The following is a 27,769-nucleotide window of genomic DNA, read 5'->3' on the forward strand; positions in this document are numbered from 1 at the left end:
TTTCATTGCTTAAATTCTACATCTGAATCAGGGTGCAATTTCCGACAAAAAGTAGCGAAATTTCCAGGTAATGCTATAATTATTGAAATGCAAAAGGACAGACAATATTTTAAAGGCTTTTTCGATGCAAAATAAAATATTCTACAGTATTTTTGAAAAATGACGGTGTAACTCTTTCTTAAAGTTTTTAAGTAAACCTGTAATGGTTGATCAGAACAGCATACATGTGCTTTTTAGCTTTGTTTTTGGACACTGACTAAAAACTTTAACTTTCAATTTGAGGAACAATGTATTTTCTGACTTCCTTACTACCTTTTGTTCAAACTAAAAGCACAGTTTGATAGCACAAGCACACGGATGCTAAAAGTCAAATTTACTTGTCCTTCACAAAGGATCATTCAGATCACAGTTTCATAAGCCCATCTCAGATATTTTCATTCTTACAAAAATCGATACAATCTTTTTAAAGCAATCTAAACTTGTTTGTTAATCATCAACGGCCCCATTGAAAAAAATTCGTAAAAAAATTAAACGAATTTTAAAACTATAACTTTGGAGCAATAATCGCCTTTTAAAACAATGAAAATTGCAAAATGGGGGTTTAATGCACGGAAATAAAGAGCTGCCACACATATTTTCAAGGAAAAACCCTAATGGGGAATATTTGAGAATTAGTTGCTTTAAATGAACAAAACTTGAATCTGAAATGTTCACGGCAAATTAACCTTGAGCTTCATTAATTTTTCTTTCAATATTTTTATATATCCAGAAAGATATCAAAGAAACACATTTCTTTTTTCAAGATTATATTTTCAAAAATCAAGGGCAAAAACAAATTTCTCCCGCGAAATCACTACCAAAAATTAAAGAGCAAAATACCAGTGTAAATGAAAATGAAAACTAAATGAAATATACTAGCGAACCGAAAAGCCAAATTATAAATATATGATAAGGATTCAGCACCTACTACCGAAGATTTCTAAAATGTCTGTGGAATACTTGGTACACTAAAAATTTGCAACAAAATACTCTACACTGTCTGAAAATATGTTTAATGTCCACACAATGTGTGTGCCTATCAAATTTCTATGAACAAATAACGATTTTCGCTTAATTAATTTAACAAAATATCCAAATCTATCTACAGAAAATCTTACATTACATCTAAGTTACTTCATCACAAATCTTTAGCAGAACATCTCTGTCTGCTGGTTTTGCAATCTGAAAATACGGATAGGAAATTAGACCAGGCAGGGTCATATCTGGAGGGGGATGAGCAAACAACAGAGTTCCATCGCCATTTAACATGGAATGAGGACTTTATTAGAGAATGAACCATGCAGAACCCAGGTGACGTAACGTTTGAATAACAGCTGTGCAACGGTGGTGTAACGATGGTGTAAGGTTTTAATGAGGTTGCTGAAACCATCTCATTTGACCTAGAAAACTCCAGTCGAGCGGTTTTGCACTCCGAATTCCAATTCAATATTACATATGATTAATGAAACGAAAGGTAAATATCTCTTACTTTCTTAAATCATTGAAAAGTTAAGAGCTCCAAATCAAGGGAAGAGCAAAAATCATTCATCCGTTGATGCATTTACCGCCCTTTAATAAGATAGTGACATCCAAAGAAGTTATGACTTCGAGAAGACTTGTTTTTGGATTCTGTTGGAATAGAATTCCATGATAGCCATACAACAAAAAGTACCAGGAAATGAGAAGGAAAAAGAGGTATTGATGGGTATTGGTATTGAGAAGTCTATTTGTCAAAAGATCTCATTTTGTAACTTTGCAGTCAAATGGAAGCCCTTAAAGGTCGCTATTGCTTCTGGCGAGGGTTATTGACATCGCAGCTCCAGGCAAATGTATCCGCAGCTTAAAAAGCAGCACGATATTTATATTTCTTAAACTCTTTTCGATATTTGAATTCATTATGCTACTTGCCATTTATGCCAAAAATCGTCAATGGTATCTTTTTCTTTTCTACCATCATCTGTCCTAGTAGGCATTTTTCTGTGACGGCTATCAATGAACTTGGAAAAATGGAGATGAGGTGGTGCTCTGTTGTGTACCAAATAATAGGTTGCAAATAGGTTCCAATTGGTCGTAAACTAAGATTAAGCCAAAATACGACGAAATTTGAAGAGGGAAAAGTTGCTATGTGTGACATAAGATAGCAGTACAACATCCTTCTACTTTGTTGACATTAAATCGTTGGTTTGTTCGGCAAGATTTCAACAAGGAAAGGAAAAAATATCTGTTGTTAAGATAAACACTGTTGGGGATACATTTGAAGCTAAACATGTTTTCAGATGGTGCCCAACTTGTAAGACGGAACTAAGCTGAAATTAGTTTACGACTGCCAACCAAGCCGCGGTATTGTATAGTGTCTTCTCTTGTTTATCAAAATGGCGCTTGCTCTTTTACAAGGTTTTCTGTTTCAGAAATTAGAACTTTCGCAATTACGCTCGGAAGGGATCTTGGCAAACACACGTGATATGGAATCAAATTTAACGAAGCTCCTTTTTATTATCAAACAATTTCATTTATTTTGGCAACTAAAACGTTTGATTAATCATAATAAAACAATCAACAGCACTCTAACAGCAATCAACAGCTGTCCGTTGCCATTGTTTCTCGATTTAAACCTTAACCTCAGAAGCCTGTCATGCATTGGGTGTGCCAGCTCGATTTGCAAATTGGCCTCTACAGCTTACCATACAACCTTTTCTGTATTTTTTGTACATGGCCTCTAACTTGAGAGAGTCTCTCATTCAATTTTTGCAGTTCGGTTCTGATAAAAAATGTAGATTTGTTATTTGTAACACGAGAACCATATGCAGGCACGACCCGATGACTTCGTGTATTTCCAGACTGCGTATGGTATAGATAAAATAAGTTGTTGCTGTTTTATTTGCATTTGATTTTCTGTGATAATACAAAAAAGACATTTCGCACATTTTTTGTCATTGGATGAAGCTTCATACCTATGCAAATTCTAAACAACTCTGGAATATAAAGAAATACAAGACTTTTCTGCCAACAGTTTTCTGCAAATCGTGATATTACGCTGGCCCGATGTTGATAAACAAGAAAAGACATCATAAAATACCGGTACTGCTTTGTTGCTTGACAGCAGTTCATTAAATGTCAACCTAATGAATTGAGGGCATTGCTAAAATACAGCCTGAAGCAACTACTAGTTTTATGCCCTAATTCCACCTAAGCCACAGGTGGCGAAAAACTAAAACAATCCCGTGTTCTTGCACGTCTTATGCACTACTAAAAAGTTTTTAGCGAATCTGATTGGCTAAAACATGGCTGTCAATCACTAAATCAGCGGAAGTCTCTCTTATGAGAAAAACTACAAGATTACTGTTAAAGGCAATCTGTCACGACGTTGATTGATTATAAGAACAAGGGGATTTTTTATTGTTTCCAGTCCCCCTTTAAATTATCGCATTGTAAAAAATATGGCGGAGCGCTGGAATCGTGTTTAGGCTATTGTTCCAGCTATTGTTCTCGTTAACCAATCCACAACGAGACAGATTGCCTTTAAATGTACGTGACAAACGCTGGTGTTTGACTAACAATACATGTTAGCCGTAATGCCCTAATAGTTTAAGTCTGCTATCTCTGACTAGGCCATACTAAGTAGGCTCCGAATAAACTGTTGCATCAGCTCTAGGAATGGATTTTATCTCCTTTTACAATGCAGATTTACTCCAGTAGTGATGCTATCTGTCTGACAATGCAGTGTAAGATAAAATGACTTCAAAATGTTTAAATGGCGAGGCTCAAACCTGGATATCTCTTATTGAGAGCTTGTTTCTCTGCTTGTTGCTTGCTATGCTTGTCTCTCTACTTTTAATTGCTTGAGGGGCACAGGAAACTGCAAGAGATTTGCAGTCGGACACAGTCACCATTATTCCAAGCAATGCACCTCCGCACACAAAACTCTTCATCCCTCTTGCACCCCTGTGCTGACCTTTTGCGATTTCCTTGCTTGCGTCTTTTATGTCTGTTTCGCTGGCGTTTCGAGTTGTTACGACGCGGCTTTCGCTTTTTCTTACGTCTCTTCTTATCGCGTCTTAGTTCTCCTATAATAAGAAATTCTATGCATAGACTCGAGAAGTTTATCCAAATTTGAATAATCCTTCCTCTACTATTCTTACACATCTCACAGATTGTACAGGTGGTATTTACAGGGAGAATAGCATCTGTAGCAGAGCAGTCAAATATTGATCGGCTGAAAGATCTTTTCAATTATAATTTCTTCAAAGAGTATTGGTTAATTATTCAGAGAATTCTAATGCTCTCAAGCAAAAATTAGCTCCATTTTAACGCAAACACACTGCGCGCTTCCAGAATGCGAATTTTATTAAGTTTATCCCCATACATTGCTATTTAACCTACACTGGCAAAACTGCGGAATCTTCAGGGAAAAGAGAGAAACATGGTGCCATTTTGCAAATCATTGGTAGCAAAGTGTACAGCAAATGCTCTAGTTTATTTCGGACTAACAGTAATAATCGATTAAACATATCCCAAATGATAGTAAACAAAAATTTGCGACTATCTGGCGAAAAATTATGAAATTCAGCAAATCATTATATTATTAAATGGCTTTTGGATTTAAAACAAAAACAAAAAAGGAACATTTACGTTGGTTTATTACGCTGGAATATTTTATATCATAAAAATATTCGAATCAAAAACGATCTTTCAGTTGACTGCATTTGATAAAATCTTTCTCTGTTACTTCTCTGCAGAAGCTTCAGTTCAACAAAGGTGAACCTACCTTGAGTAAGCAATGACGCTGGAGAGCTGTCTTTCTGAACGTTGCTTGATCCGCCATCCGCGCTTTTTCCGATGACGTAAAAACCGTGTAAACAACTATCTTCCAGTTTGCTTCGCGCAAATATTCGGCGATGTTTCACTTCCTAAAATTGTTAAAATCTATAGAAATTAAAACGCTGCTTGAAAGAATGCATACGCATTGCAGAATGTATTCTTTTCAATATGGAGATTTAGTCTGCAAGGAACGGAAACCCAACTGGAATAGAAGTTTCGTGGACAACTAATGCAAAATTCATTCTAACAAATATGGAAAGATGTAGTTAGTAAAGAACAGAAACATAACTAAAGCGGAGACTTGGAGAACAGCATAACTTGTACAAACTACTATATAACGAATATAGCAAGAAGTAGTCAGTTAAGAAAAGAAATGGGCCTAAATAGAAACTTGCAAGTCAGCATTGCTTTTGCAGAATTTTTTCCTTTGAATTTGGCAAAATGTAGTCTATAAGGAACAGAAATGCAACTAGAATGGAGTCTTGAGCAACAGCAGAACTAAAGCAACATTTTCTCTAACGAATAATGCAACATGAATTCATTAAAGAACCGAAATTGAACTAATGGATCCATGAAAAACAGCATTGATTGTGCAGACTATTTTCTTTCGAACACAAATGACTAATAGAATGACATTATCACACTATCAACACAAACAACAAATAGAATGACACTGTCAACACAAACGACAAATAGAATGACAATATTAACATAAACGACAAATAAAATTACGATGTCAACACAAATGACAAATACAACGAAGCTATAAACACAAACAATAAAAAGAATGACATTATGACACTATCAACACAAACAACAAATAGAATTACACTGTCAACGCAAATGGAAAGGACAACGAAGCTATCAACACAAACGACAAAAAGAATGATATTATGACATTATCAACACAAATGAAAAATACAATGACACTTTCGACACAAACAACAATGCCAAATGCATAGCTAAAAATGAAATGCACTTCAATAAAAAGTTGGAGTATCAAAGCAATGATTGGAGATAATGTTGATGATAATTATCTATTGGAACGGGCTTAAGTATTTACCGTATATGTATATGTTGTATTTTACAATGTATGTATTATTATAATCTAGTATATGTATATGTAGTATTATAGTTGCATTATTAGTTATATTTAGATACATGTCATATCCCAGGAGGCAGTCATGTTATATTGCTCCTCCTGGGTTCCGTCCTTATAATGTAGTTTAGTAGTTCGTACGTACTGTTTTAGGTAATTTGTTGTTGTAAGTTTTCATACCGAATATATATATATAAAAAAAAATTAAATACAATTGGAGCACAGTTGAAGTCATTGGATATTAAACAATCTAAAATAAACTGCATTGATGTCTTTAGATGCAGGATTTGCTGAACATGTAGGTTTTACTGTACTAATTTTACAAGCATTATTGGATCAAAATAATAAATGTGAAACAATGATACATACACTGAATGGTGCTGGTTTTTTGCCCTAGAAAAAAGAAGATTGATTTTTCTTAGGCATAAAGCAATAAAAAGGTTTATAAAGGCCAGCAAGACATGTCTGTGAAAAAGACATTATGGTATATCCTCAGAGATCGCACACAATAAAATATGGGATAAACTCCCTGCGATTTAGGGGGGTGGGGGCTATGCTGTTGGATACCCTAAATCAGCCATTCTTAAACTCTGGCCCGCGGGCCAATTCCGGCCCGCAGCGAAATTTCATCCGGCCCACCGAATGCTTTTCACCTCGAAAATATTTTTTGCCAACATTTTGAATTCTATTTATCTTTGGTTTCTTTTGTCCTTTCTGATATTTTTCTTTTTCTCTGTAGTATATTTCAAATGCGTTCCGTGGACAGTTACTGGTCCACAAGACAGTACCGAAATAGGAAATGCTTTATTTAATCGATTGATCGTTTTATAGCGTTTAATTAACTGTTTTTTAATTCATTTCTTTTCTCCATCTTACACGCTGTTATGCTAAGATTATTCTAAAACCTTGCAAGACTTTCCTTTTTCATGTCAACAGATAAAACTGTGGAACCTAGTTATGAAAACCATAAGAATATGGCCTTGAATTTTCTCTATCTACCTTAATCTTAATCTATTTGAGGTGCTGTTTCTGGCCATTCCTAGATTAATATAACCTAAAATTTTTCTTGCCGCCAACCATGGTGGCGGCCTTTATCAAATTCATCCACAAACATAAGATTTTGGCCTTTCTTCAAAATACGCTGTGCAGTCGCTCGACCTGACTTCAGGCGCTTCAAATCGACCCAGCAAGAAACTGATGAAGATCAACGTTCTAGTCTAAAAATAGCATAGAACAATTTTCTGATTCAGCCTGGTACAAGAAACATAAAGATACAAAACCTTTGTGAAAACTATTTTTTGGGTTTATGCTAAGGTAGATAAGATAGGCAGGCACGAAATAATAGGCATGCCTATCATATCACTAAATTAGCCAGGTTAAAATGAGATCTGAGTTTCATTTTGAGCAGCCTTTTAGCACAAGGTATGTAAAAGTTGAAAACCAAGTGGCCCGAGAAGAAAATCTATAAGTTTTTTGGCCCGGCACTTAAAATAATTAAGAACCCTTGCCCTAAATGATGAAACAAAGAGCCTAGAGTCTGTTGGAGCTTTTAAAAAGGAAATTAATACTTGGGATGAAGCCAATTGCCTATGTACAATTTGTAAATAGACTTTCGTATTCCTGTTATTAGTAATTGATATATATATTTATTTAGGTTTAATGTAAATAGTTGCTGTAAATTTGTCATTTTCGAGAACAATATAAGTACCAAATAAATTGATGATGATGTTGATGATGATTATTTATTGGAACACTGGGTATTGGAACTTGAAAAAATGATGACGTCAGTTTAAACAGAGACTAGGCACTTTACAGCCTCCAGCCGCATTTCTGACTGCCGTTTGTAAATAGATTGATGATTGTTAGTTCTTGTTAAATGATAAGAAATGACCTATTTGGATCTTCTTGCTTTTCAAGATTAGATTTTCAAGGAAACTTCTCTGAAAATGCGAAAAAGATTATCTGTTTAAGCTTGAAGCAACACAATGTTTTTGAGAAATTGATTTCAAATGTTTCAATTTTCACCTGTAAATAATATACAAAAAGCTTGTATCCCGTTTATGTTTAACGTAAAGTGGCGGAATAAACATACAAAAAACACATATCTATAAACAGGTTGCCAGAAACCTTGAAAGAAATTTTTTTGCAATTTCAAAGAAACTTGTAAGATTACGTTTCTTGAATTGGCCTAAAATGCTCGGCTCCTTTATCCTTTATAGCTCCTCTATGCATCAATGCACACTAGATGAAGTCATTTCGAAAACATTTATAAAATATGAATGTCTTGGAAAAAATAAAAATTAAGAGACATAATAAAGATTCACGTCTGACTCTTCTTAGAATGTAATAAACGTAAAATAACGTAGAATGGTCATAAAAAAGTTAAAAATATCTATGCTCAGTTTTGGATCGAAATATGCCAATCAAAAACAAGAACACGTGACATGTAAGTTTACCCAATCAGTGCCAAGTGCCTAATTGGCATATAACCACTGGATTCCAAGAGTGAACATAAACTCATGCTGTCAACACAAAGCCGCTTATGCAGTGTATGCTCGAAATAGTCGCTTTAAATCATGCATTGGAAGATAAATTAGTGACAAAAAAATTATTGGCTAAAACCCAATGCCAGAAAATCTCAACACTTCAAAGGCCCGTGAATAAAATTAAAGTTATAAAGTGTCATCCGTTACAGAAACAAATAAAATATGAAAAAAGAAAACGAAAGTTTTTTCAACCTCTACCTGGTACTCCTTAACCAACTTTGACCAGAGAACTGTATTTGGTGCACCGAAATCTTTCTTTGTTATCACCTTGGTCTTCGTTATAAAACAAATGCTGTAAGAACTGCATGATTCAAGTCGGAAGAAGGCGACGTTCTGAAAAGAAAACTTGACTTAAAAATAGATCAATGCTGGCTGGTATTGCATAAGGGGACAAATATTAAAGTACATACTCCAAATGCACAAATGGTGTGTATAAAAGGTTTAGTTTTTTGTAATCATAAAATAATAGAAAATATTAAATAGTAAAGATACAACTTGTTTAGGTTGTGATTGACCCCAAATAAAAGCACGCTACTGACTTTATTCAAGAAATAGGCATTACAACATAGAACCTAGGGCTAGATACCGAGTTTTTACGTCACACATACAAACCAAGGGTTGGACTGCCTGGGTGAAGCCACGGTAAATAATCTGTGTCATGCCAGGAAGTCCTTTGCTTCGGTTACATAAAAAAATAGTGCCTTATCTTAAATTTTCTTTAGAGAAAATGACCATTAATGGAAGCTCTCCAACAACAGGCACTTATTAAGCAACAGAGACAAAACTTTGTTTGAAAATTGTTGCTATGTTGTCATGACATACTACTAAAGACCTTCATTTTAGGACTATTTTCAACGGGTAACACTCTTTAACTGCGCTCTTACAGTGTCTGGAAAAAGAAGGGACAGAAATATATGGGGTGCCAAATGGCCCAAAATTTCAAGATGGGATAGAATCTTATGAAGACTTTAAAATATCATTAAGAGTTGGATATATCATCAAGATTAGGATATATCTCTCTTTACAACAAAAATTCTTCACAAGATAGCATATATTAATTTCTTCATGACATTACTAGTATTTTCACCAAAATATTTGCACAACTTCTTGATGAGATTTTCGCTGATCGCTTGATGAGATTTTCAAACTGAATTTTGTCCCAATTGGCATGTTCACAGAATGGTCTGCAAATTGTAAGCCCGCAACATGCAAACGAGGCCTTTGCTCAAAGGAAACCAAAGGATGGCGTTGGTGTTGCTAGAAATCGTGGGTGCGATGCAATCTGGTGCGTTTTTGTTTGAAGACCTGAGAAGACTTTGTTTCACGCACATCAAGAAGTTGTGCAAATATTCTGGTAAAGATACTAGGAATGTCATGAAGAAACGAATATATGCTATCTTGTGAAGAATTTTCGTTGTGAAAAGAGACATATCGAACTCTTGATGATATTTTAAAGTCTTGATGATATTTTAAAGTCTTCATAAGATTCTATCCCGTCTTAAAATTTTGGCCCATTTGGCACCCCATGAAAAGAGCTTCAAGTGTACGATTTTAAACAACATTGGGCGGCAATTTTCAATTAAAGGCATTTGACACAAGTAAAAGTGGCTTACAGCCACTCAACCACGAGCGGTTGACCAGTCGAATTGCGCACAGAAAAAAAACATGTGAATAGTTTCCCTTTTTCTGCAAATCGGTGAAATCCTAGAGCAGCGCGCAGTGGTTTCACGTGAGCGGTTTCCAATTCCTTTCTTGTGCGCGTGCTCTGATCATTATGGCCTAAGTTATTTTTGGATTCGCTGTACTTATGCATGTCAAATGCCTTTAAAGCTAGATTTGTTGGAAAAAATGTATTTTGACGTGAAAACCCCGTGTTATTTCAACTGGAAACAAAGGAAATCAGGAAGGCAAACATTTCCAAATCTGAGGGTAGACTTTTAGGCCTATATCTTATTGCGAATCTCGATTCGGAAAGATGCTATAACATTCCCGTATGCCGCTTGTGATCATAGTCAGTTTCCGAATCCTGTGTCAAAAATAAAAGTTTGGTTTTCATTCACAGGAAAAACATGTGTGGTAGGTATCTTTTCCCTCAAAATAAAAAGGCACACTGAAGGGAGGGGGGGCGGGCAGCAAATTGCTCCAAGGCCTAGTGGTCTAAACGGCCTCTTAAAGCATCGAGTTTAATCTTACGAATTGAATTAACGAAGCGTAACAAAATTATGCCTTGAAAACATTAAACTCTTCAAATGATTGCAAGAAAATGACTGCAAAAAATATTCTGAAATGTATTCAAAAGGGCGTGGTCGTGACAATTGTCGCTTGATGCGCTCGTAGGGGGCCTCCCCTTTCCGCTTCGCCCCAGGACTTCCAAAACCAGGTCCGGCAAAAACATACACATTAAGAACCCTCTCAGTAAATAGCATAGGTGTTTGATACATGTGCTAAGATCGTGAGCAATATAGCCGTCTTAGACAAGTGCACTTGATACTCTCAAGCTCCTTATCTAGTGATTATCATCAATGCCTTTCTCTCCTAACAGATCTTGGGCTGCGGTTAGAAGTCATCTATCCCCACTAAGTTATACTTCTTGCCGAGAGCTAAAGAACTGAATCCATGGCAAAGCCTTTACTATTAATGTCTCAGTTACGACAACTAATTCTCAAATCTCAAGAAATGATATGCTTTGATCGTCTGATATACCGCTTAGTTTAGCTTTTTGCAAGATTATCGCTATCTGCGATAAAGAGGCGATGATTGCAGTTGTCAGTTGACAACTTACCAGACTGTTCGCGCGCGATTTCGGAAATTCCAAATTTGCTAGCATCAACCATATTATGTTACTACAAAGCAGAGGATGTATTACAGTTGACATTCGCTATCTTGGAAAACTACCATTTCAAGCATTTGTATTTATACCTATGCAAAGAGGTGCATTTGTTAGCCTCTGGGCTTAAAATGCAACTTTGCAGTCACTCTCTGCATGATCAGAAGAAAGATTTTGGTATACCGTAATTCCTCTATAGAACGTTTATCACAAAATTCAACTTTTTGATGCCGCGTTTAATACACGGTGGCGTTTATCAGAGAGTGGCGTGTATCAGAGGGCGGCGTTTATCAGAGGGTGGCGTTGATCAGAGGGTGGCGTTGATCAGAGGGCGACGTTGATCAGAGGGTGGCGTTGATCAGAGGGTGGCGTGTATCAGAGGGCGGCGTTGATCAGAGGGTGGCGTTGATCAGAGGGCGACGTTTTATACAAAATGAAAAGTATGCCCAGGAAAAAATGACAAGTGCCATAAAAAAGATAACAATAGACTTTGAACAATGTTTTCTTTTCCCAAAAACATATAAAAAATATTGTGTGAAAAAATATTTTTAATTTCACAAAAGATGTGTTCACGTTATGGAAATGTCCGTCAGAGTCCTCGTCTATGAAAAGAAGACTCCCATAGCTTTGGAATAGAAAGCATATGAACTATTCGCTATTTCTTGGTTGATGTGTTTTCTAATGAACACCACTTGTGAAGATGCGGCGCTTAAAGGAGGGCGGTGTTTATCAGAGAACGGCGTTCATTAGAGGAAAAACGAGACCACGTTGTCCAAAAACATTTTACAACAAGACATACAGTAGTTCAGAAACGGAGAAGCTTTAAATACGTCCCTACGAGAAACACATTGTGGAAAATGGTGTCCTTCTGTCAGTATGAAACTCAAAGCATCACACACTGTTAAATACAGCCAAGTGTGGAACACACACCAAGGACTGGCGACTAGACAAAGCTTGGAAAACTGACCCTGGAAAACCGCTATCTCCCAGACAGTAAGTAACTCTTAGTGTTAGACTTAACCCTAAACATAATGACCATTACATGCGAACAAAAACGTAAAGGAGAATGTATCGAAATATCAGAAACTGAATTTCAAGAAAAGGAAATTCTGGAGAACAAATCAAACAATCCAAAGCCAGGCAACAAATCATGGCTAGTATAAACAAAAGTAAAATTTCAGTGGCTAAATTTCAGTGGCTAAATTTCAGTGGCTAAATTTCAGTGGCTAAATTTCAGTGACTAAATTTCAGTGACTAGTGACTATTTCTGATACATTAACAGCAGACCTACGACCCCTCCACTGACATCAGTTTTGCGGAAAGCAAACATTCAACCATAGAATAAGCAGAATAAGTATAAACAGCGAAGCTAACTTAAAACACGGCAACTTGTTAAGTTACGTCGCTCTCCATTGCAACAAAAAATCTTCCACATTCTTATTTGATACGCGTGGCTATCGTTTCGATGCAATTTGCAAAAGGATATTAAGCCAGGTAAAGACTGGAAGCGACTGAGTGCACAAGATGAAATTTAGTCTGGTAACATATTGTCCTTTTCAAAACGAGAGTCGACAATGAGAGTGACTGTGAATATACTCCGTTTTGGTTGTCGTTGTCGTCGTTGTTGTTGTTACTGTTGTCACCGTATGTGTTGTTGTTGCTACGTCATTGTCGCCTGAGAACACTGGAAGGTGAACCAGAGCTGTTGAAAATGAACCAATGCTATTTCTATGTTTTATTTTTCGATGTGCTTTATTAATTATTATTGGCAGAAGTACCTCGACATCATCATACTAAAACTTTAGGCCTCTCGTATAGCTGGCCTTCTGATAACGGTAAATATTTCCACCAAGAGGGAATGGAGTCCAATCTTACGCAATAATTCTGGCCTTCGAGGGACGTTTCTATATTAAAATTTCACGTAATAAAAGCCAATTTATGCATAATGCACTGCAGTGAAACGACACCAACCAGCCACAACAGAAATACAAGTGAACTGCATATAAGATTTTAGTATAAGGCCTAACTTGTCATGTCCAAACTAATCATGGTGGCCTAACTTCTTCATGTGAGGTTTTCAATAACACAGTAATCTTAACCAAATATCACAGTAGACGGGTCTGTACGCCATCACGTAGTTATTCTTATACAAACCATTTTGTTGACTGCGATGAATGCCACCCATCATAACAGAGAGCAATTTACACTGGCTTGACCTGATCAGACACTGTGCAAACATTTCTCTGTTGTTTTGAGGATTTCCTTAAACTTTTGTGGAGGAAATACCAACATGTTTTGCAAATGGTAACTTACACAGGAAGAATTTTTCTTTGTTTTTAAATTTTTCGTATTCACTTGTCAGATTACTTGCATAGTTCAGTATGAGCTATGGATGCTGTTAGCTATGCCCAAAGGCATCATCTGTAATTCAAGCATTGCTTTAGACACTGATCACTTCAAAACTCATTTCCAATCTCTATGAATAACTTTGAAGAACAACTATGCTAGGATGAACAGTCAGTAAAGATCGATCAATAACACTAGAGTCAGGATAACACTAGAACTAGAAATAGCTCTTGCTAGTACTGCCCGCAAACAATTAGTTCCTTGATAATGATTGTTTTGAAAATGTAGGTCAGGATATTCGAAGAAGACACCATCTTGGGTTTTCACAATTCTATAAAAACAGCTGCTCTAGTTGATGCTAAACTATTCTTTTTATCAAGAATTTTTGGTGTTCAGTTTGCCTTTGATTTAAGTCCAACGCCCTTTTGAAAATCATGAAGTTTTTCGAGGGTTTGACATTTATTACTTTTGCTCGTACGGTCTCGAGTTTTTGGGAGAAAAGTGTGGCATTCGACTGGTTTTGATTCCCAAAACTTCGAATCAAAACTTCCATCCATTGCGGAGAACAGAGCTGTGATACAGCACCGTTTTCGTGCCAACAATCATAACTTTTGCTCGTACGGTCTCGAGTTTTTGGGAGAAAAGTGTGGCATTCGACTGGTTTTGATTCCCAAAACTTCGAATCAAAACTTCCATCCATTGCGGAGAACAGAGCTGTGATGCAGCACCGTTTTCGTGCCAAAAAACCGAAGGCCTTTAACAGAGTCTTGGCAGAGCAACGCTCCGAAGATAATTCCCTTCCGCACAAAGAGGTGGCGGTTAACGACCTCCTCGACAAAGCCGATTGATTGACAATGAAATTGATTGACAGTTGTCATGGCAGCAGAAAAGTGACAAAATCTGCTGAAAAAGTGCTGACAACATGAACTGAAGCTTCCATATGCTACTTATACGCGGGGCAGACTATAAGCCCTTCACTCGCGCGCTATCGCGCGCGAGTTGCGGGCAATAACTCTAGAGACCGCTACATTGCTAAAATCTTTCGGTTCAGAAACTATGCTTCACTACTTTCTTTTATCAGTGTTTATGGGGAATAATATCAAGAGTATTTTTCTTATAATTTCAGCAATAGATCTCTTGGTTTCTTTGTGTCGCATACCAAAGTTGATCATTGCTACATTACTGATTATATGCGCTGCTAGCGGATCTTGAAATTCCTGGATTCAGAACATGCTTTGCTCCTTCGTCGTTTTTTGGTTGGTTAAACATAAAATGAAACACCATACGAGAATGGACGAGGGTTAGCCCAGAGTCACTTTTCCTTCTTCTCAATAGATGCTCCTCCGCTTCTCCGCTCCTCCGCTTCTCCGCTCCTCCGCTTCTCCGCTTCTCCGCTCCTCCGCTCCTCCGCTTCTCCGCTCATATCTTCCCTTTCCTCGCTCCAAATTTTGTTGCACTGATACCCATGGTAGGTTGGAGGGGACCAGGGGAATCAGGTGATTAACTCCTACAAAGATTGGCCCTGTGTAACACTCGATGAGCACCATTGCCAAACTTTTGATAATATGTCACTATGTGCAACCTTAGACTTGGTTGATGACCTGCGGCAAAAGTGATACCTAGCCAACAGCCAAGTTGATCTTTCTGCCATCACCAATTCGAGTGGCGGTTTCATCACCGAGGAATCTTTACACCATCACATTCTTGGGCGCATTCCTTTTGAAAATTATCTGGGCAATTGACTAATAAATTAAACTGATTTTATCTTATAAAACCAGCGAAGATGGTAGCTTCAGATTGATGACATTGAAGTGTAGATTGTGGAATTATTAGGTAAGAAACTAGTGGAAACAGATAGGCTTTCAACTATTTTTGGTGAATTTTTGACGTCATATAGCACCGCGAGGCCAACTGCAATGTCTGGTAATTTTAACCTTACTTAGGCCATATTATAGCGCTTGAAAGACCCAAACCTTCACGACGTCATTAGTAAAATGCTTGAAAGCCATGCATGTCATTTAGTAAAAGGATTGTTTGTTGTCGTCTGTGTTATCGTTAGTTGATGGGAAAAGTATTGGCAGTTTGAGCAAATTATATTTGTTGAAGTGACGAACCACCATTTGTCCGAAGGTCCAGTTGCTTTCAAAATTCTGCATCGCACGCACATGCGCAGTAGTAATAAAAAATATATAATATTGCATTGCTAAGTCTGTTCTGAAGTAGGAACATTACTCTGGTTTATATGATCCAACTATGGTACAAAAAATTCGATCATATCGTTTTGAAGCGCGACGGGCTTTGGTTTGGAAAAACGGATAGAATAAAGGCTATGAAAATGGGAATCTAGACTCGTCTCCTTAACAACAAGAAACAACTAGTTCATATTCTATGACTTGTGCTCTAAAACGTAACAACATGCCGTAAACCATGGGACACTATCTCTAGTTCTAAAAGAACACCTAAAGTACATTTTGCACCTCTGACCCGTATAGAGTACTCTTGTGAAGCAGGAAAAAGCTTCTAATAAACAAACGGGAGTAATCAATTCATCGGGGATTTAAAAGACAAAGGCGGCCATCTTTGGGTTGATCTTTCGTCTTAGTCATGGAGATGCTAATGCTTCATATCAAATGGATGGAATCCCTCTGACCGTGTGTAACCCAGGAAGGCTGTATCAATTTACAGACAGATTTTCACGACTTTTAGCTTGGTACATTCTTTCATACTGCAACCAACGCAAGTTCTGTGCAACTGTTCCTAAACTAAAGAGGCCAACAATGTAAAGAAGTCTCCTCCTACCCCTTCTTGTCCTAATTGTGGCAAATATTTTGATGGCGTTGTTTTACATGTGGACTTTGGCTCAATGTATTTGTTGCAGGTTAAATGTTTATCTGAATTGATTATCTGAGCCGATTATAACCTTTCATTCAGTGAAAAAAAGGAAAGGCAATGCCCTCATGGAATTACCCACCCCACCCCCACCCTTTGACGCTGGTCCTGCAACTGCTATCGACGAAATGACAAATCGTTGTTAGAATGACATAAGCTAGGTCGTTCGATTTTCGTATAACGTTGTAATTAAATGTAAAAGCTGATAGATTTAACGGTCAAATGTCGATCAAGAAATCTAGGAGATAATCAATGTTTGGCTATTACTGGGGAATCAAGATTTGGTTTAAAACTACCATTAAAGATCTCATATAATGCAGAGCATTGTTGGTTAGTTTTATATCAACTTGAAAATAGTCTAAACATGTCTCATATTGAATAATGACTCTTTCTTCTTGCATAATTTTCCTAAATAGTTTAAACATGTCTCATATATTAATAAATAATGACTCTTTCTTCTTGCATAATATTGCTAACGTCAATAACCTTAATAATGAACTGAAAAGTTAACAGAACGTTAACATTGGTCGTTGGCAGGGCCATAGTCACAATTGTTCTTTAGGGGAGGGGGCTACGGGGGCTTTAGCCCGCCTCCCAATAATTTCTTAAATGTACTTAAAACCGTACAAAAAGTCGTCATGCTCTAGGTCATTAGCACATTTAGCCATCCCCCACCCCTCCCCCCTCTCCAAAAAAGTTAACTTTTGCAATCAAAGCCTCGGTACACGTGATGTATCAGGAATGGATTGTGCTGTCGGTCCCTAGACAATGTTGTTCGAAGCAAGGTATGTCCTCGAAAAGAATGACACGGTCTTAGATAGAGTACACAGAATATTGTTTGAATATCGAAAGTGGAAAATAAGACTTTTAAACATATATATCCCAGAATGATTTTGACGAAACATTATCTTCAGACTGATGACATTTTAAGATTGGAGCATCGCATATTACCCAATTCCAACCATATTCCTCTATGACTCGTCAATGACTGAAAAATGACGTTATCCATTAACACTTGCAAGTAGTCTGATGTTTCAGTTTATATTTCTAGCCTTTCCATTAACACTATTTACCACAGTGAAATCCGATGTGGGCCTATCATTCAAATGTCAGCTGAACTTTTGCCTGGACGGCAGATGAACTGAGAGAGGTTTGAAATTCCTTTACCAAGACGACACATTGAGAAACTGATAGCTACCATCCACGTTGGCACAAATGCTTTTGCAGACAGCTTCATTCCTCAACCAGTTCCTCGTAGGGGAATCTATTTATCGTCTAGCAAGGGAAAGTTTTATGAAAAGGAATCACATGAATCCAAGATTCCACAAAAAAACCTAAAAACTGGGGTTGATATTCACGAAACTTTTCTTATAGTGAATACAACCCCACGAAGCACATGGTTAACTAAATTCTGTCTTCCAAATGTGACGGTTTTTCCTTCAAAAGACGAAGATATTTATACTTTAGAAACAAAAATACTTGACTTTAAAATATTTGGATTTTCGTCCAAGTTTCAACCTTGAAAAGATAAAAATTTGGTTCTCGAATAACGAAGCGTTTTGACTGCCATATTTACTTGATACCTGCTTGTAAACGATGCTAATCTTTGAGAAACAAAGAACAGAAACACTTCTTCCAAAACGTTAAGAAGGGCACAGCTCTCGTGATTTCCCAAGCAAGTTTAAAAAATAATTAAACCAGATGGATGCAAGGAACTCTCAACGAAAGAGGTTGAGAGTAAATGCTACACAAAGAAACGAAACTCAGCTTGTGTTAGTACAAAGAAAACGATGAAATTGGCAATTCCTCTGTTGAATATTTTGGTTTTGAAAAATAATAGCTATAGGTGTGTGAAAGCACTCGATTGAAAACATAAAGAGAAAAAAGAAAGAGATAAACTTCGCTGAAATGAATGGGTACAAAAGTTTACTTTGGGCCTTGTTGAAAAGCGAATTGTCCTGCTTTCATAACAAATAGATCGCTCTCTTGATGAACATCAAAATATCTCCTAAATATATAAGAATAAGTTGCAAATGGCACACAATGCCCAAGGGACAGAACTTTAACCAAACTTGCTTCTCGTTTGACTGACATTTTCCATTTTGAATTGAGGCGTTCCGAAGGAGGGGTGAAGACCTTAACAGCAAATTGTCTGCCCGCGTAAGAAAAGAAAGTCTTACTTATCCCTCGATTAACGCTTGACATTATGAATCCATTGGTGTTCTGATTAGCTCAAACATGGATATAAAAGCGACAGTACGTTTTAACATGGCTTATGTAAAGTAAAGCCTATTGATTTTTATATTTATATCCAGACTTGCCTTGAATCGGCATATTCAAAACTTAATTTGTTTTACACTTCTTTTTTATAAGAAAATTTTTATAAAAGTACGAACCGCAAAATTGGTAAAAAATTGAGAGCAAATTGGAGCAAGCTGGGGCTAAGCTGCTGTTTAATGTAATTTTGAAAAAATTTGTCTAAAAAAATTTCACGTGCGTCTTCGGTGAATTTTCAAACACAAATTGTCACTGTGTTCGCAAATGAGGTCTGAACACCCTCTACAGCACAAACGCTAGCAATTGCACTGCTTACAACATAATGTTTTAAGAACAAATTAAGAACATTCCAGCATCAATTGTTTTGAAAAAATTAAGAGCAGCAAGTTTGAACTTCAATTCACCGTTTCTTATAAAAAAGGATGTAGTAGAAGTGCATTCTTGTCACTTGTTCCACCAGAATAACAGCAACGGAACGTAGGTGGGCTACACAAAAGTATGAATTAACGACGTGACATTTTGCAGTGATATAAACTTCTTAAATTTAAAATTTCTACCCTTCTCCAATGTGCTTCCCTCTCCAAATCCGAAGTTTAAGGCGCGGCCCTCTAGAAATACAAACCTACTAAAGAACTCTGCAATTTCTCAATTCCGTCACACGCCTCATAGCGGCGAAGAGAGAAATAAGAGGAAAAGAATCCAAGCAGTAATGTAGAAAAAGATGACGAAGAAGTGCAAGAGATTATAATTGTTGCAGCCCATTGGAATATGGAGCAAACATTTTGAATTATTTCGCATTTAAGCTTCAGGGAACTAAACCTCATAAAAATGTATGTCGAAAAAGACTGATGTCCCAAAACAGCGTTCGGGGATATTGTTTCAGCATCTATCAGGAAGATGCTATTAAAAAGGTGTGCCAAGGGCACTAATGGAAAAGTCAGAAAGAACATTTCTAGTCATCAGAAAAAGTGTATTTTAAATAATTTCTAGACTTAAATCGGTTAGAAGTTACCCACTTAGACACGAAATAAGACCTCCAAACAAAAAGTACTCAAACATATTCGCTTGAAGTCACGTTTTTTGTGGCCTAAATTGAAAGGAAAATATTCAGGGCGACGAGAACGATTTCCCGTGTTTGTTCAAGGATTTTATTGGTGCCAAGCCCAAGTAAATAAATGAAAACCACAAAAATCCATCAAATGGGTAATTCGTAACGTCTCAACTAGTTCTATCGCATGATTTCTGAATGCATTATTACGATTTTTAGACATGTCTAGAATTATCACGTAGTGAACAAGGCTATCATGTAGGACCTCGTTTTTACTCACTTCAAGACCCCCCTCCTCGTCTATCATAAACAAACCGTTAACAAACCACGAAGGCAGACCATTAGGGAAATGCATTGAGGTGCCAACGAAGGTATGGGGGAAGAGATATGTCAGTGCAATGCAAAGGGAAAGACAGTGATATACCCCCCCCCCCCTCCCTCTCAAGTAAGTAATTTTGCATGATACTGGGTACTTAGTAAACCGTACAAGAACTGCTCATTGTCTTGACCTCCTTTAAAACAACTAAGAGAAGCACATAACACTTTCTGATACACTCTTTTTGTATAAGAACACGAGCCTCAAAATTGGTCAAAAGCTAAGAACAAATTAAGAACAAGCTGAGGCTGAGCTTCTGCAAAATACAATTTTGAACAAGCAAAAAATTTCTCAAAATCGAGGATTTTTAGCCATATGTGGGTGCTTTTTGAGTGAATATTCAAACCTATCGGCAAATGAAGGCTGCCTCACTGGCAAATGAGTTCTGACTAACTCCCTAGAGCAAAAAAGCTAGCACTCACACTGCTTACACCCTATTAAATAAAGAACAAATTAAGAACAATCTAGCCTCAGATTTTCGAAAAAATTATAAACAGTCAGCCTGAACTTAAGTTTACTGGTTCTTAAAAAAAAGAGTCTAGCTTCAGTGCATCATCATTCGCAAAAATTTTTTGGCATAATAGGGATCCGTTCCTTATGGCCGGTTTCTTATGAAAATGAGTGCAGTTACGGTAGGGCATGGTCTTGGTGCTTTCAGTTTTAACAGGCACCAGCAAAAAGATCGTATTGAGACATAAAAAGATCGCAGAGACGTCTTCTAAATGACAAATTCTACTTTCTTTTGCATACCTGAAGAGCCTATGTGGGTTGACAGTGGAAATCAAGGCATGTGGATCGGAGCTGCTATCTCGGGAGAGGAAGCCCTTACACTCTTTGTTTGTCAAAGTTGTTTTAAACAGGACGCAAAGCGGATTATATTTAGAATCCCTATTGATTGCTGGGTTATTTCCAGCCCTCGATCTTTCATCATGGATGACAAAGACCTTGGCCAAATTTTTCAATTATTTGTTTTTACTTAGAATACCCAGTTTCCAAAGCAAAACCGTATATGATGAAGAAATCTTGCCTGGTTAGACTTGCCAGGTTCCCGAATACTAGGTTAATTCCCTTCTCTAAACAAAATTTTGCATTTTTCGTAAACTGGCAAGAAAAATAGCGAATACGCCTCCCCAGCGACAACAAACAGTACAAAAAACAGGGCTCCCCGAACATAGTTACTGAGTTGCTATTGTTCTTTTCAACTAAAAGTTCCGACATTCTTTCGATACTGAAACCGTTTACATTGATAATTAGGTTTGTTTAGATTGTACAGACATTCCCACGTATATTGGCCCACGTTTGCTCACGAGCCTGGTTTGTATAGACCCATAAAAATAAGTATATGAACTTCGAGTGGATCGGCTGAGGCATTTAAAAATGGCTAAACAGCTGTAGCTTAATATGTAAAAAGGTTTACGAAGGAATCAGGGTATCTTTAGCCATCAAACCTGAATGGCGCTATAATGCCTCTCTTGAATATGACAAATTTCATTTGAGAATGCTTTTAAGATATTGAAAGCCAGGACGTTGTGGGCTCTCGTATGAAATTATGTGGCGCGAAAAAGCCTATACTTGATGATTGTGATTCTGCTATACAAAAAAAACCTATACAAAAAATAAAAAAGGCTAATGAAAATGAAAAAATTAGATTTTCATGCTTTTTTCATCTAAATTTACGCGTAGGATTATATGGATGTGCTTAAGATAAGATCTTTGAGAGCTCCGCAGTTCTGAGAATTTCGCCGGTGGATCTTTGCTTAATGGCGTATAAAGATAGATGGCTTCAATACTTTTAGTACTTTTAATGTTCTAGTTTACCTGAAATACATTCTATTCGGTGTAAACTCATTTTGGCATTTGAATTCAATAATACTCATAAAATGCATACTTTTTAGCAACACATTAACAGTTTTCATTTATAAGCCCACCAGCGAGACAGCTCCGCACTAGTTTTAGGCCCTGCAATATTGACTTATATCTGTTTTGTCCCGATGTAAATATTCACGAAAGATGGCTTAGGTGTCTCTAACATTAGCAAGCAATATTTCATTTCTGAGGGTCAAATTTTGAGAACATGCACGCCATGGGTCGACTGACATCTTTGGAAAATCTTTGAGATGGCGTGCAACAACAATTAGAGTAATTATTCAAGGTGCTTGGAACAAGTATCTCAATATCCAATATCCGTTTCTGGGCAAAGAACTCTCGGTTGTGTTACAGTCAAAAGAGGATCATCCAAGTCACAATGATTGGAAATTTTTTAATGGCTTAAAGAAACATTCCTGACGCTCTATTGAGGCACCGCAAAAAAACGACAAAAACAGCTCACCTTAAAAGTAAGATTTTTTAATGCTGAGAGAAGCCCCCCGTTAGAGCGTGAAAATTGTTGCATGATTTTCTACGTTTAGCTATGGATGTGCCTGCTGAATGTCACAGGGCAGTCATTGGGTAAACTCGGTTGAACGGGAGGCCTTTACTTGATTGAATATCCAGTTAGATTTGTTGCATTTTAGATCGTGTGGAACTACGTACGGCATGGGTAATGTTCTGCACGATTAGAAGAGGCACGTTTGCCAATGTGTGCTAACAATCGCCCAAAAATAAATGCAAAGCAAACAAAACTCCGTCAATATACCACGGAATTTAAACAAAATCTAGACCATTGATAAAAGAGACAGAGGAACCTACTGTACTGATGTCAAATGATGCCAAAAGCTTCTTGATGGGAACAGCAGAACTCAGTCTTTCAAGATTTGAAGACGATCCTTTTCCACATCGTGAAAAATATGATCTTGATGTGCTTCTTTCTGTGGGGCTTGATCGTGGCCGGGCTAGAGAGACTTCCCATAAAGAAAAGGTCAGAAACAGCTCAAACAAATGGCAAATCCTAAAACTGGCGAGCATCTTCGGAGTTGCAATCTTATCTGGCAACAGTCCTCGTTTCGTATTTCCGTATTAAAGCACTCGGCACACGGCTGAGAATTCAATACTCCGGTAGTGGAATGCAAAGCAACACTGGGATGCAGTCTCGACTCTGTCTTCCTTGGCTCACGTCATGCTCATCCGAGAGCGATCCTTTTTAGATTCCTTACCGCACTGGGCAGCTTTTCTCTTCTCCGGAAAGCAACTGGATATCTTTAAAACCCGTCATGAGTACACAGAGAGTAATTAGGGTCATTCGTTTCAAGACGTATCTCATAAAAGCAAGTTTGATTTTAAGCCCCCAACCGCGCAGCCGCAGATTCATTAGATTTACAAAAAAATCATCGTCCTGAATTCCTTCGCAGAGGTAATTTTAGCCAAGCGTCTAAGTGGGATCCAGAGACAACACCAAAGCAACTTTTTCTTCATTTTTGTCACAGACACAAAGAAAATTAAAAATACTTCTGAATAAACGATACCTTACTATATCCCCACAAAATGTCACCGTTGACATTTCAATGAAACTTTCGGCTTAAACGTGGGTTGATAACCTGATATTGCCCGAAAAAGACCAAAGTCCCAAAACCTTTGCATCACGTAAAAGACAACCTAACCACGAAGTCTGAAATTCATATTGTTCTGGACTACAATTTCAGATGCCTTAAGAGCCGGGGAACACGAGGGGAATATAACAGAAATTTGAAAAAACCTGCTGAATGTATACAAGACTGAACAACAAAATAGCTAGATATGGGAAATATAAATCTAAGAGGTTAAAATATTTGAATGGATAGATTATAGACTATGGGGAAAGGGGGCCTTGAAACAAGGTTTCCCGTTGAGCAGGGGCCTACCATTTGCCTACTAGAGGCAAGATATAGAGGTAATAACAACGATATTACTTCATTTTATGTTTTATAAACAGAGCAGAATTGAGATAAGCAAGATCTCCTTATGTCCTTAAATTTCTGAGGCACACACAAAACAATGCTAATCCGAGGCACACACCAAACTTAGTATAAAATCATCATACTAGTCAATAGTTGTTATTTATCTGATTAACATGTAATTTCACAGACCTAGCCGAGCTTTCGATATGTCCAACGATAAATTCTTTGTAATTTGCAAACAATCATTTCGTGGTACAGAATTTAAAAATGGCTTTGAAAAATCAAATATTTTGAAACATATTGCGAAAGCTTTGCGTCTGACAATCTTCAGAGTTAGAACGTCAGAACATAGATCGACAAATCCACGCAGGAAATATATATACACAGTTTATATACTGGAAATATAAATGATGGGTATATATTTGTTCACTAGCTTAGATTTGTCGATCTAGGTTCTGACCTTTTATACTCCGAAGAGTGTCAGGTGAATAGCTTTAGTAATATGTTTCAAAATTTTTGCTTTTTTAAAGCCATTATTTGTTTTTTCAGAAGTACGTGTTTTATTTTCATTTCTATCTCATAATTGCTTTAATATTTCTTTTGATAGTGGTATGAACTTTAGATAAAGTTTTTTTCTGTAAACGCTGAATAATTTTGAGCATTAGAAAGTACCATCCTGATGAGTTGAGACAGATGAGATTTCGACTCTGGTAGAGATTTTGCATGGTTTGATAAAGATTTGATAGAAATAAAAAAAAATAGATGCCCAAGATATCAAATATTGGGGAGGAATATTTGTTTAGGTCTGAAGAATCCGAACAATGCAAACAATTTTAGGAAAAATATTTAGAAGTTTTGCAGCTGTCCCTTTCAGTCAGAAAAAATATCGATGTTGGGGAGAGGGGAAAGGGGAGAGGGGTTGAGTAAAATATATGCACCTGGTAGCCCTATGACTTTGATAAGGAAGGATTAAGTGAAAATGAAAAGTACTTTCAAGAAAGGGGTATCACTGGTCTGAAGCCTCACTCTCTGAATCCAGCATTACAAATCATTAAGTTGCCATTTCCAAAAATTGTATTTTGTAAATAAATCGGGGATTAAAACATTCCACAGTGATCTTTGATAGAAGCTCAAAATTAGTGTCTAAAAATGTAACGCTATACATTCAATGGAATCTAATAAAGAACAACCTGACACTGAAATATTTAATAAAGAAGCAAATATTGATTTTCAAAACATCTTACATCGATAAAATGTAACTCTAATCTTACTATTCTTTTACATCGCAGAGAAGAAGCAGGGGTAAAGAACCTTTGTAATATTTTGGAAAACATCTAGTCACCTGACATGATTGTTAATATAATCGCATAGATTTATATGCAATAATTTTGTTATATAATGAAATAATAAGCTTTTAACGACAATGGCCAAAGTGTTTGTTATATAATAATATAATAAGATGTATTTTACAGCCTTTAGGCCAAAAAAATTATTATTGGTTCTAATAGTAAGCCCTAGAAGGATTTTTTTCGATGTCAGAATCTGAAAAAAATATTTATCCATTCTTAGTTTAAAGTTGCCACCATCGCGGAAAATCAAACATAACAATTTTTGTGTTTGTCTTGCTTGCAAAGTTTACAAGTACAATCGAATGATGAAAATCCTGGTAAATTTTTTCTTCAAAATTTGTAAAGATAGAAGAGTTTTATTTCGTTGGGGATCGAGCTCCATATTTGGCTACATCTATGAAAAATGATGTTTATTCCACATATTTTGCATGTGCTTTAAATATGGAGTTTCTTATGTTAAGGGTCATTCATTTATGGAAAATTGTCTTTTATCAGCAAAGGGTGGATTTCAACTATTAATTGTCTGAACATTCCTATCGCAAGATCTTGTTTACTTTCTTTTAGATAGTTGATTGTTTTATCTTTTATAAAAAGTTGTTTAATTTATTGAATAATTTCATACAAAATCGGAGCTTGCGATAAAGTGAAAAATTTTCTATGTCATCTGCAGAGGGTGTTCTACCGAGGATGCAGCTTTGCCTGGAACAAATTCCTTATATTAAGAAACCATTTTTTATTATACACACACCCAGATTTGTATTTGAGGTCATTTAGATTACCCTTTTCTGTTTTTTTCATCTTTTCTTTCTTGTGAGTTGGCAAACGTACACTACTAGCTATACTAACGCTGATCAAAAGCAACTTAATATATAAAAAATAACCGAATTTAACAACGCAACAAAAATAAATGAATAACTGATAAAATACATCAATGTGCAGTGGGTTCCCCGTCATTTTGTATAGCCCATTTGTCCTATATATAGTTTACAAATGCGGCATAAGCAAGAAATCGCAGGCATAGTTTTGATACTTGCTTTGAAGGTTCCAGCTACTAGTGTATTCTAGGAACCCAGTCGGAGCAATTGTCCCCTCCCATCCTTATTTAAATGTCTGATTACTACAAATTAATGACCCTTTCAAATCCTAACCCCCTTCCCCAAGAATTCAACACATTCCTACACGCTTAGTACATTACAAACAACAGCCTACTCGCCCCGCGTAAATTTTCTTCAGAACGCTTGCGTCCCGAAATATTCGGGAAATTTCAAAACCTTGTACCTTATTCTTAAAGAAAATTTATAGTTTTTATTGAATAACAGTGCATGTAAACTATGTAACAAAATGTCACATTAATGGAACCTTAGTATAACGGAAGTATGGAATCATATTTTCATTCCGCTTAAAATCAAGGAAATTTGGTCATATACGATAAAATCCTTCTCTTCATAATGGTAATTTCCTTCCTGCAACATTGCCCTTTATGGAGGAACTTGAGAAAGTCCAACCCTCTAATTATGATTCACGAGACCAAGCCATTCCCACGGTAATTCAAGATTCAAAAAATTTGAACTTGGCAAGAAAGACTGGCTACACTAAAAACAGATTCAATGACGCAGATCTGGTGCCTAGCATACGATGACCTTGATCAAGTCTTTTTTCTTCATGTCAACACAAACTTGTTATTCAGTAATTCAGGCCCATTTTGCGTCCACGTCTTGAAATCACGATTCCAAACGTTGCAAGACATTTGAAACGAGGCTGGTCAAGCACCAGGCACGTGAAAAATTAGCTTATAGCATTACAAAGTTCTTCCAAATAAAAATGAGAAGATATGGGATGATTTTCAAAACCATACAAAGAATGCATCAAAGCTTTAGTCAAATGTACCGAAAACGCCATCCAGCCTTGACAGTTTTATAAAATATTGATTACAAAATAATCAACAGACGCATGTTACTGGTTTTAGGAATTCACCCAGCAATTGTTGCCAGTGGCGGATTTAAAGGGGGGCAACCAGGGGCAGTTGCCCTCCCTCGACGAGTTGAAGAAAGTATGGTGCTCCTTTTTTGGAAATTGTGCGCCCCTTTTGAAAAAGTTTCTGAGACCAATAGTTTAATTTGCTTCAAGGATTACTTCAAAGTTATGTTGTTTATTCCGAAAATGGATCTGAAATTATTGTATAGAGCGTTCTCTCGTCATCAATTTTTGAAAATTTTTCAGCGACCCCACTACCAACTGCCCCTCCTTCAAGTTTGCTCTGGATCCGCCCCTGATTGTTGCAAAGCAGTGAGCTATTCTGCCTTGGTAGGTAAGCCAAATTTAGAGAAGAACATTTAGCATATA

The 27,769-nt window shown here is 36.8% G+C and overlaps 1 protein-coding gene across 3 annotated transcripts; it reads right to left on the reverse strand.

Annotated features, from left to right (window-relative positions):
• Positions 1-1,036: 1,036 nt before the first annotated feature.
• LOC135695461 (uncharacterized) lies at positions 1,037-27,765 on the reverse strand. 3 transcript variants are annotated; one of them, XM_065214552.2, is made up of 5 exons: positions 22,954-27,765; positions 8,701-8,835; positions 6,326-6,349; positions 4,805-4,946; positions 1,037-4,103 (listed from the first exon to the last, which is right to left on the reverse strand). In XM_065214552.2, the coding sequence occupies exons 1-5, from the start codon at positions 23,167-23,169 to the stop codon at positions 3,871-3,873; spliced, it is 750 nt and encodes a 249-aa protein (XP_065070624.1). In that variant the 5' UTR covers positions 23,170-27,765; the 3' UTR covers positions 1,037-3,870. The 3 variants fall into 3 exon arrangements, with proteins under 3 accessions (XP_065070624.1, XP_065070623.1, XP_065070625.1); XM_065214551.2 differs by having other exon boundaries at positions 8,695-8,835; positions 22,954-27,764; XM_065214553.2 differs by lacking the exon at positions 22,954-27,765 and adding an exon at positions 13,484-20,322 and having other exon boundaries at positions 8,695-8,835.
• Positions 27,766-27,769: the final 4 nt, after the last annotated feature.

Source organism: Rhopilema esculentum, chromosome 2, assembly GCF_057945365.1.
Source record: "Rhopilema esculentum isolate cy_ngs chromosome 2, ASM5794536v1, whole genome shotgun sequence".
Taxonomy (NCBI): domain Eukaryota; kingdom Metazoa; phylum Cnidaria; class Scyphozoa; order Rhizostomeae; family Rhizostomatidae; genus Rhopilema; species Rhopilema esculentum.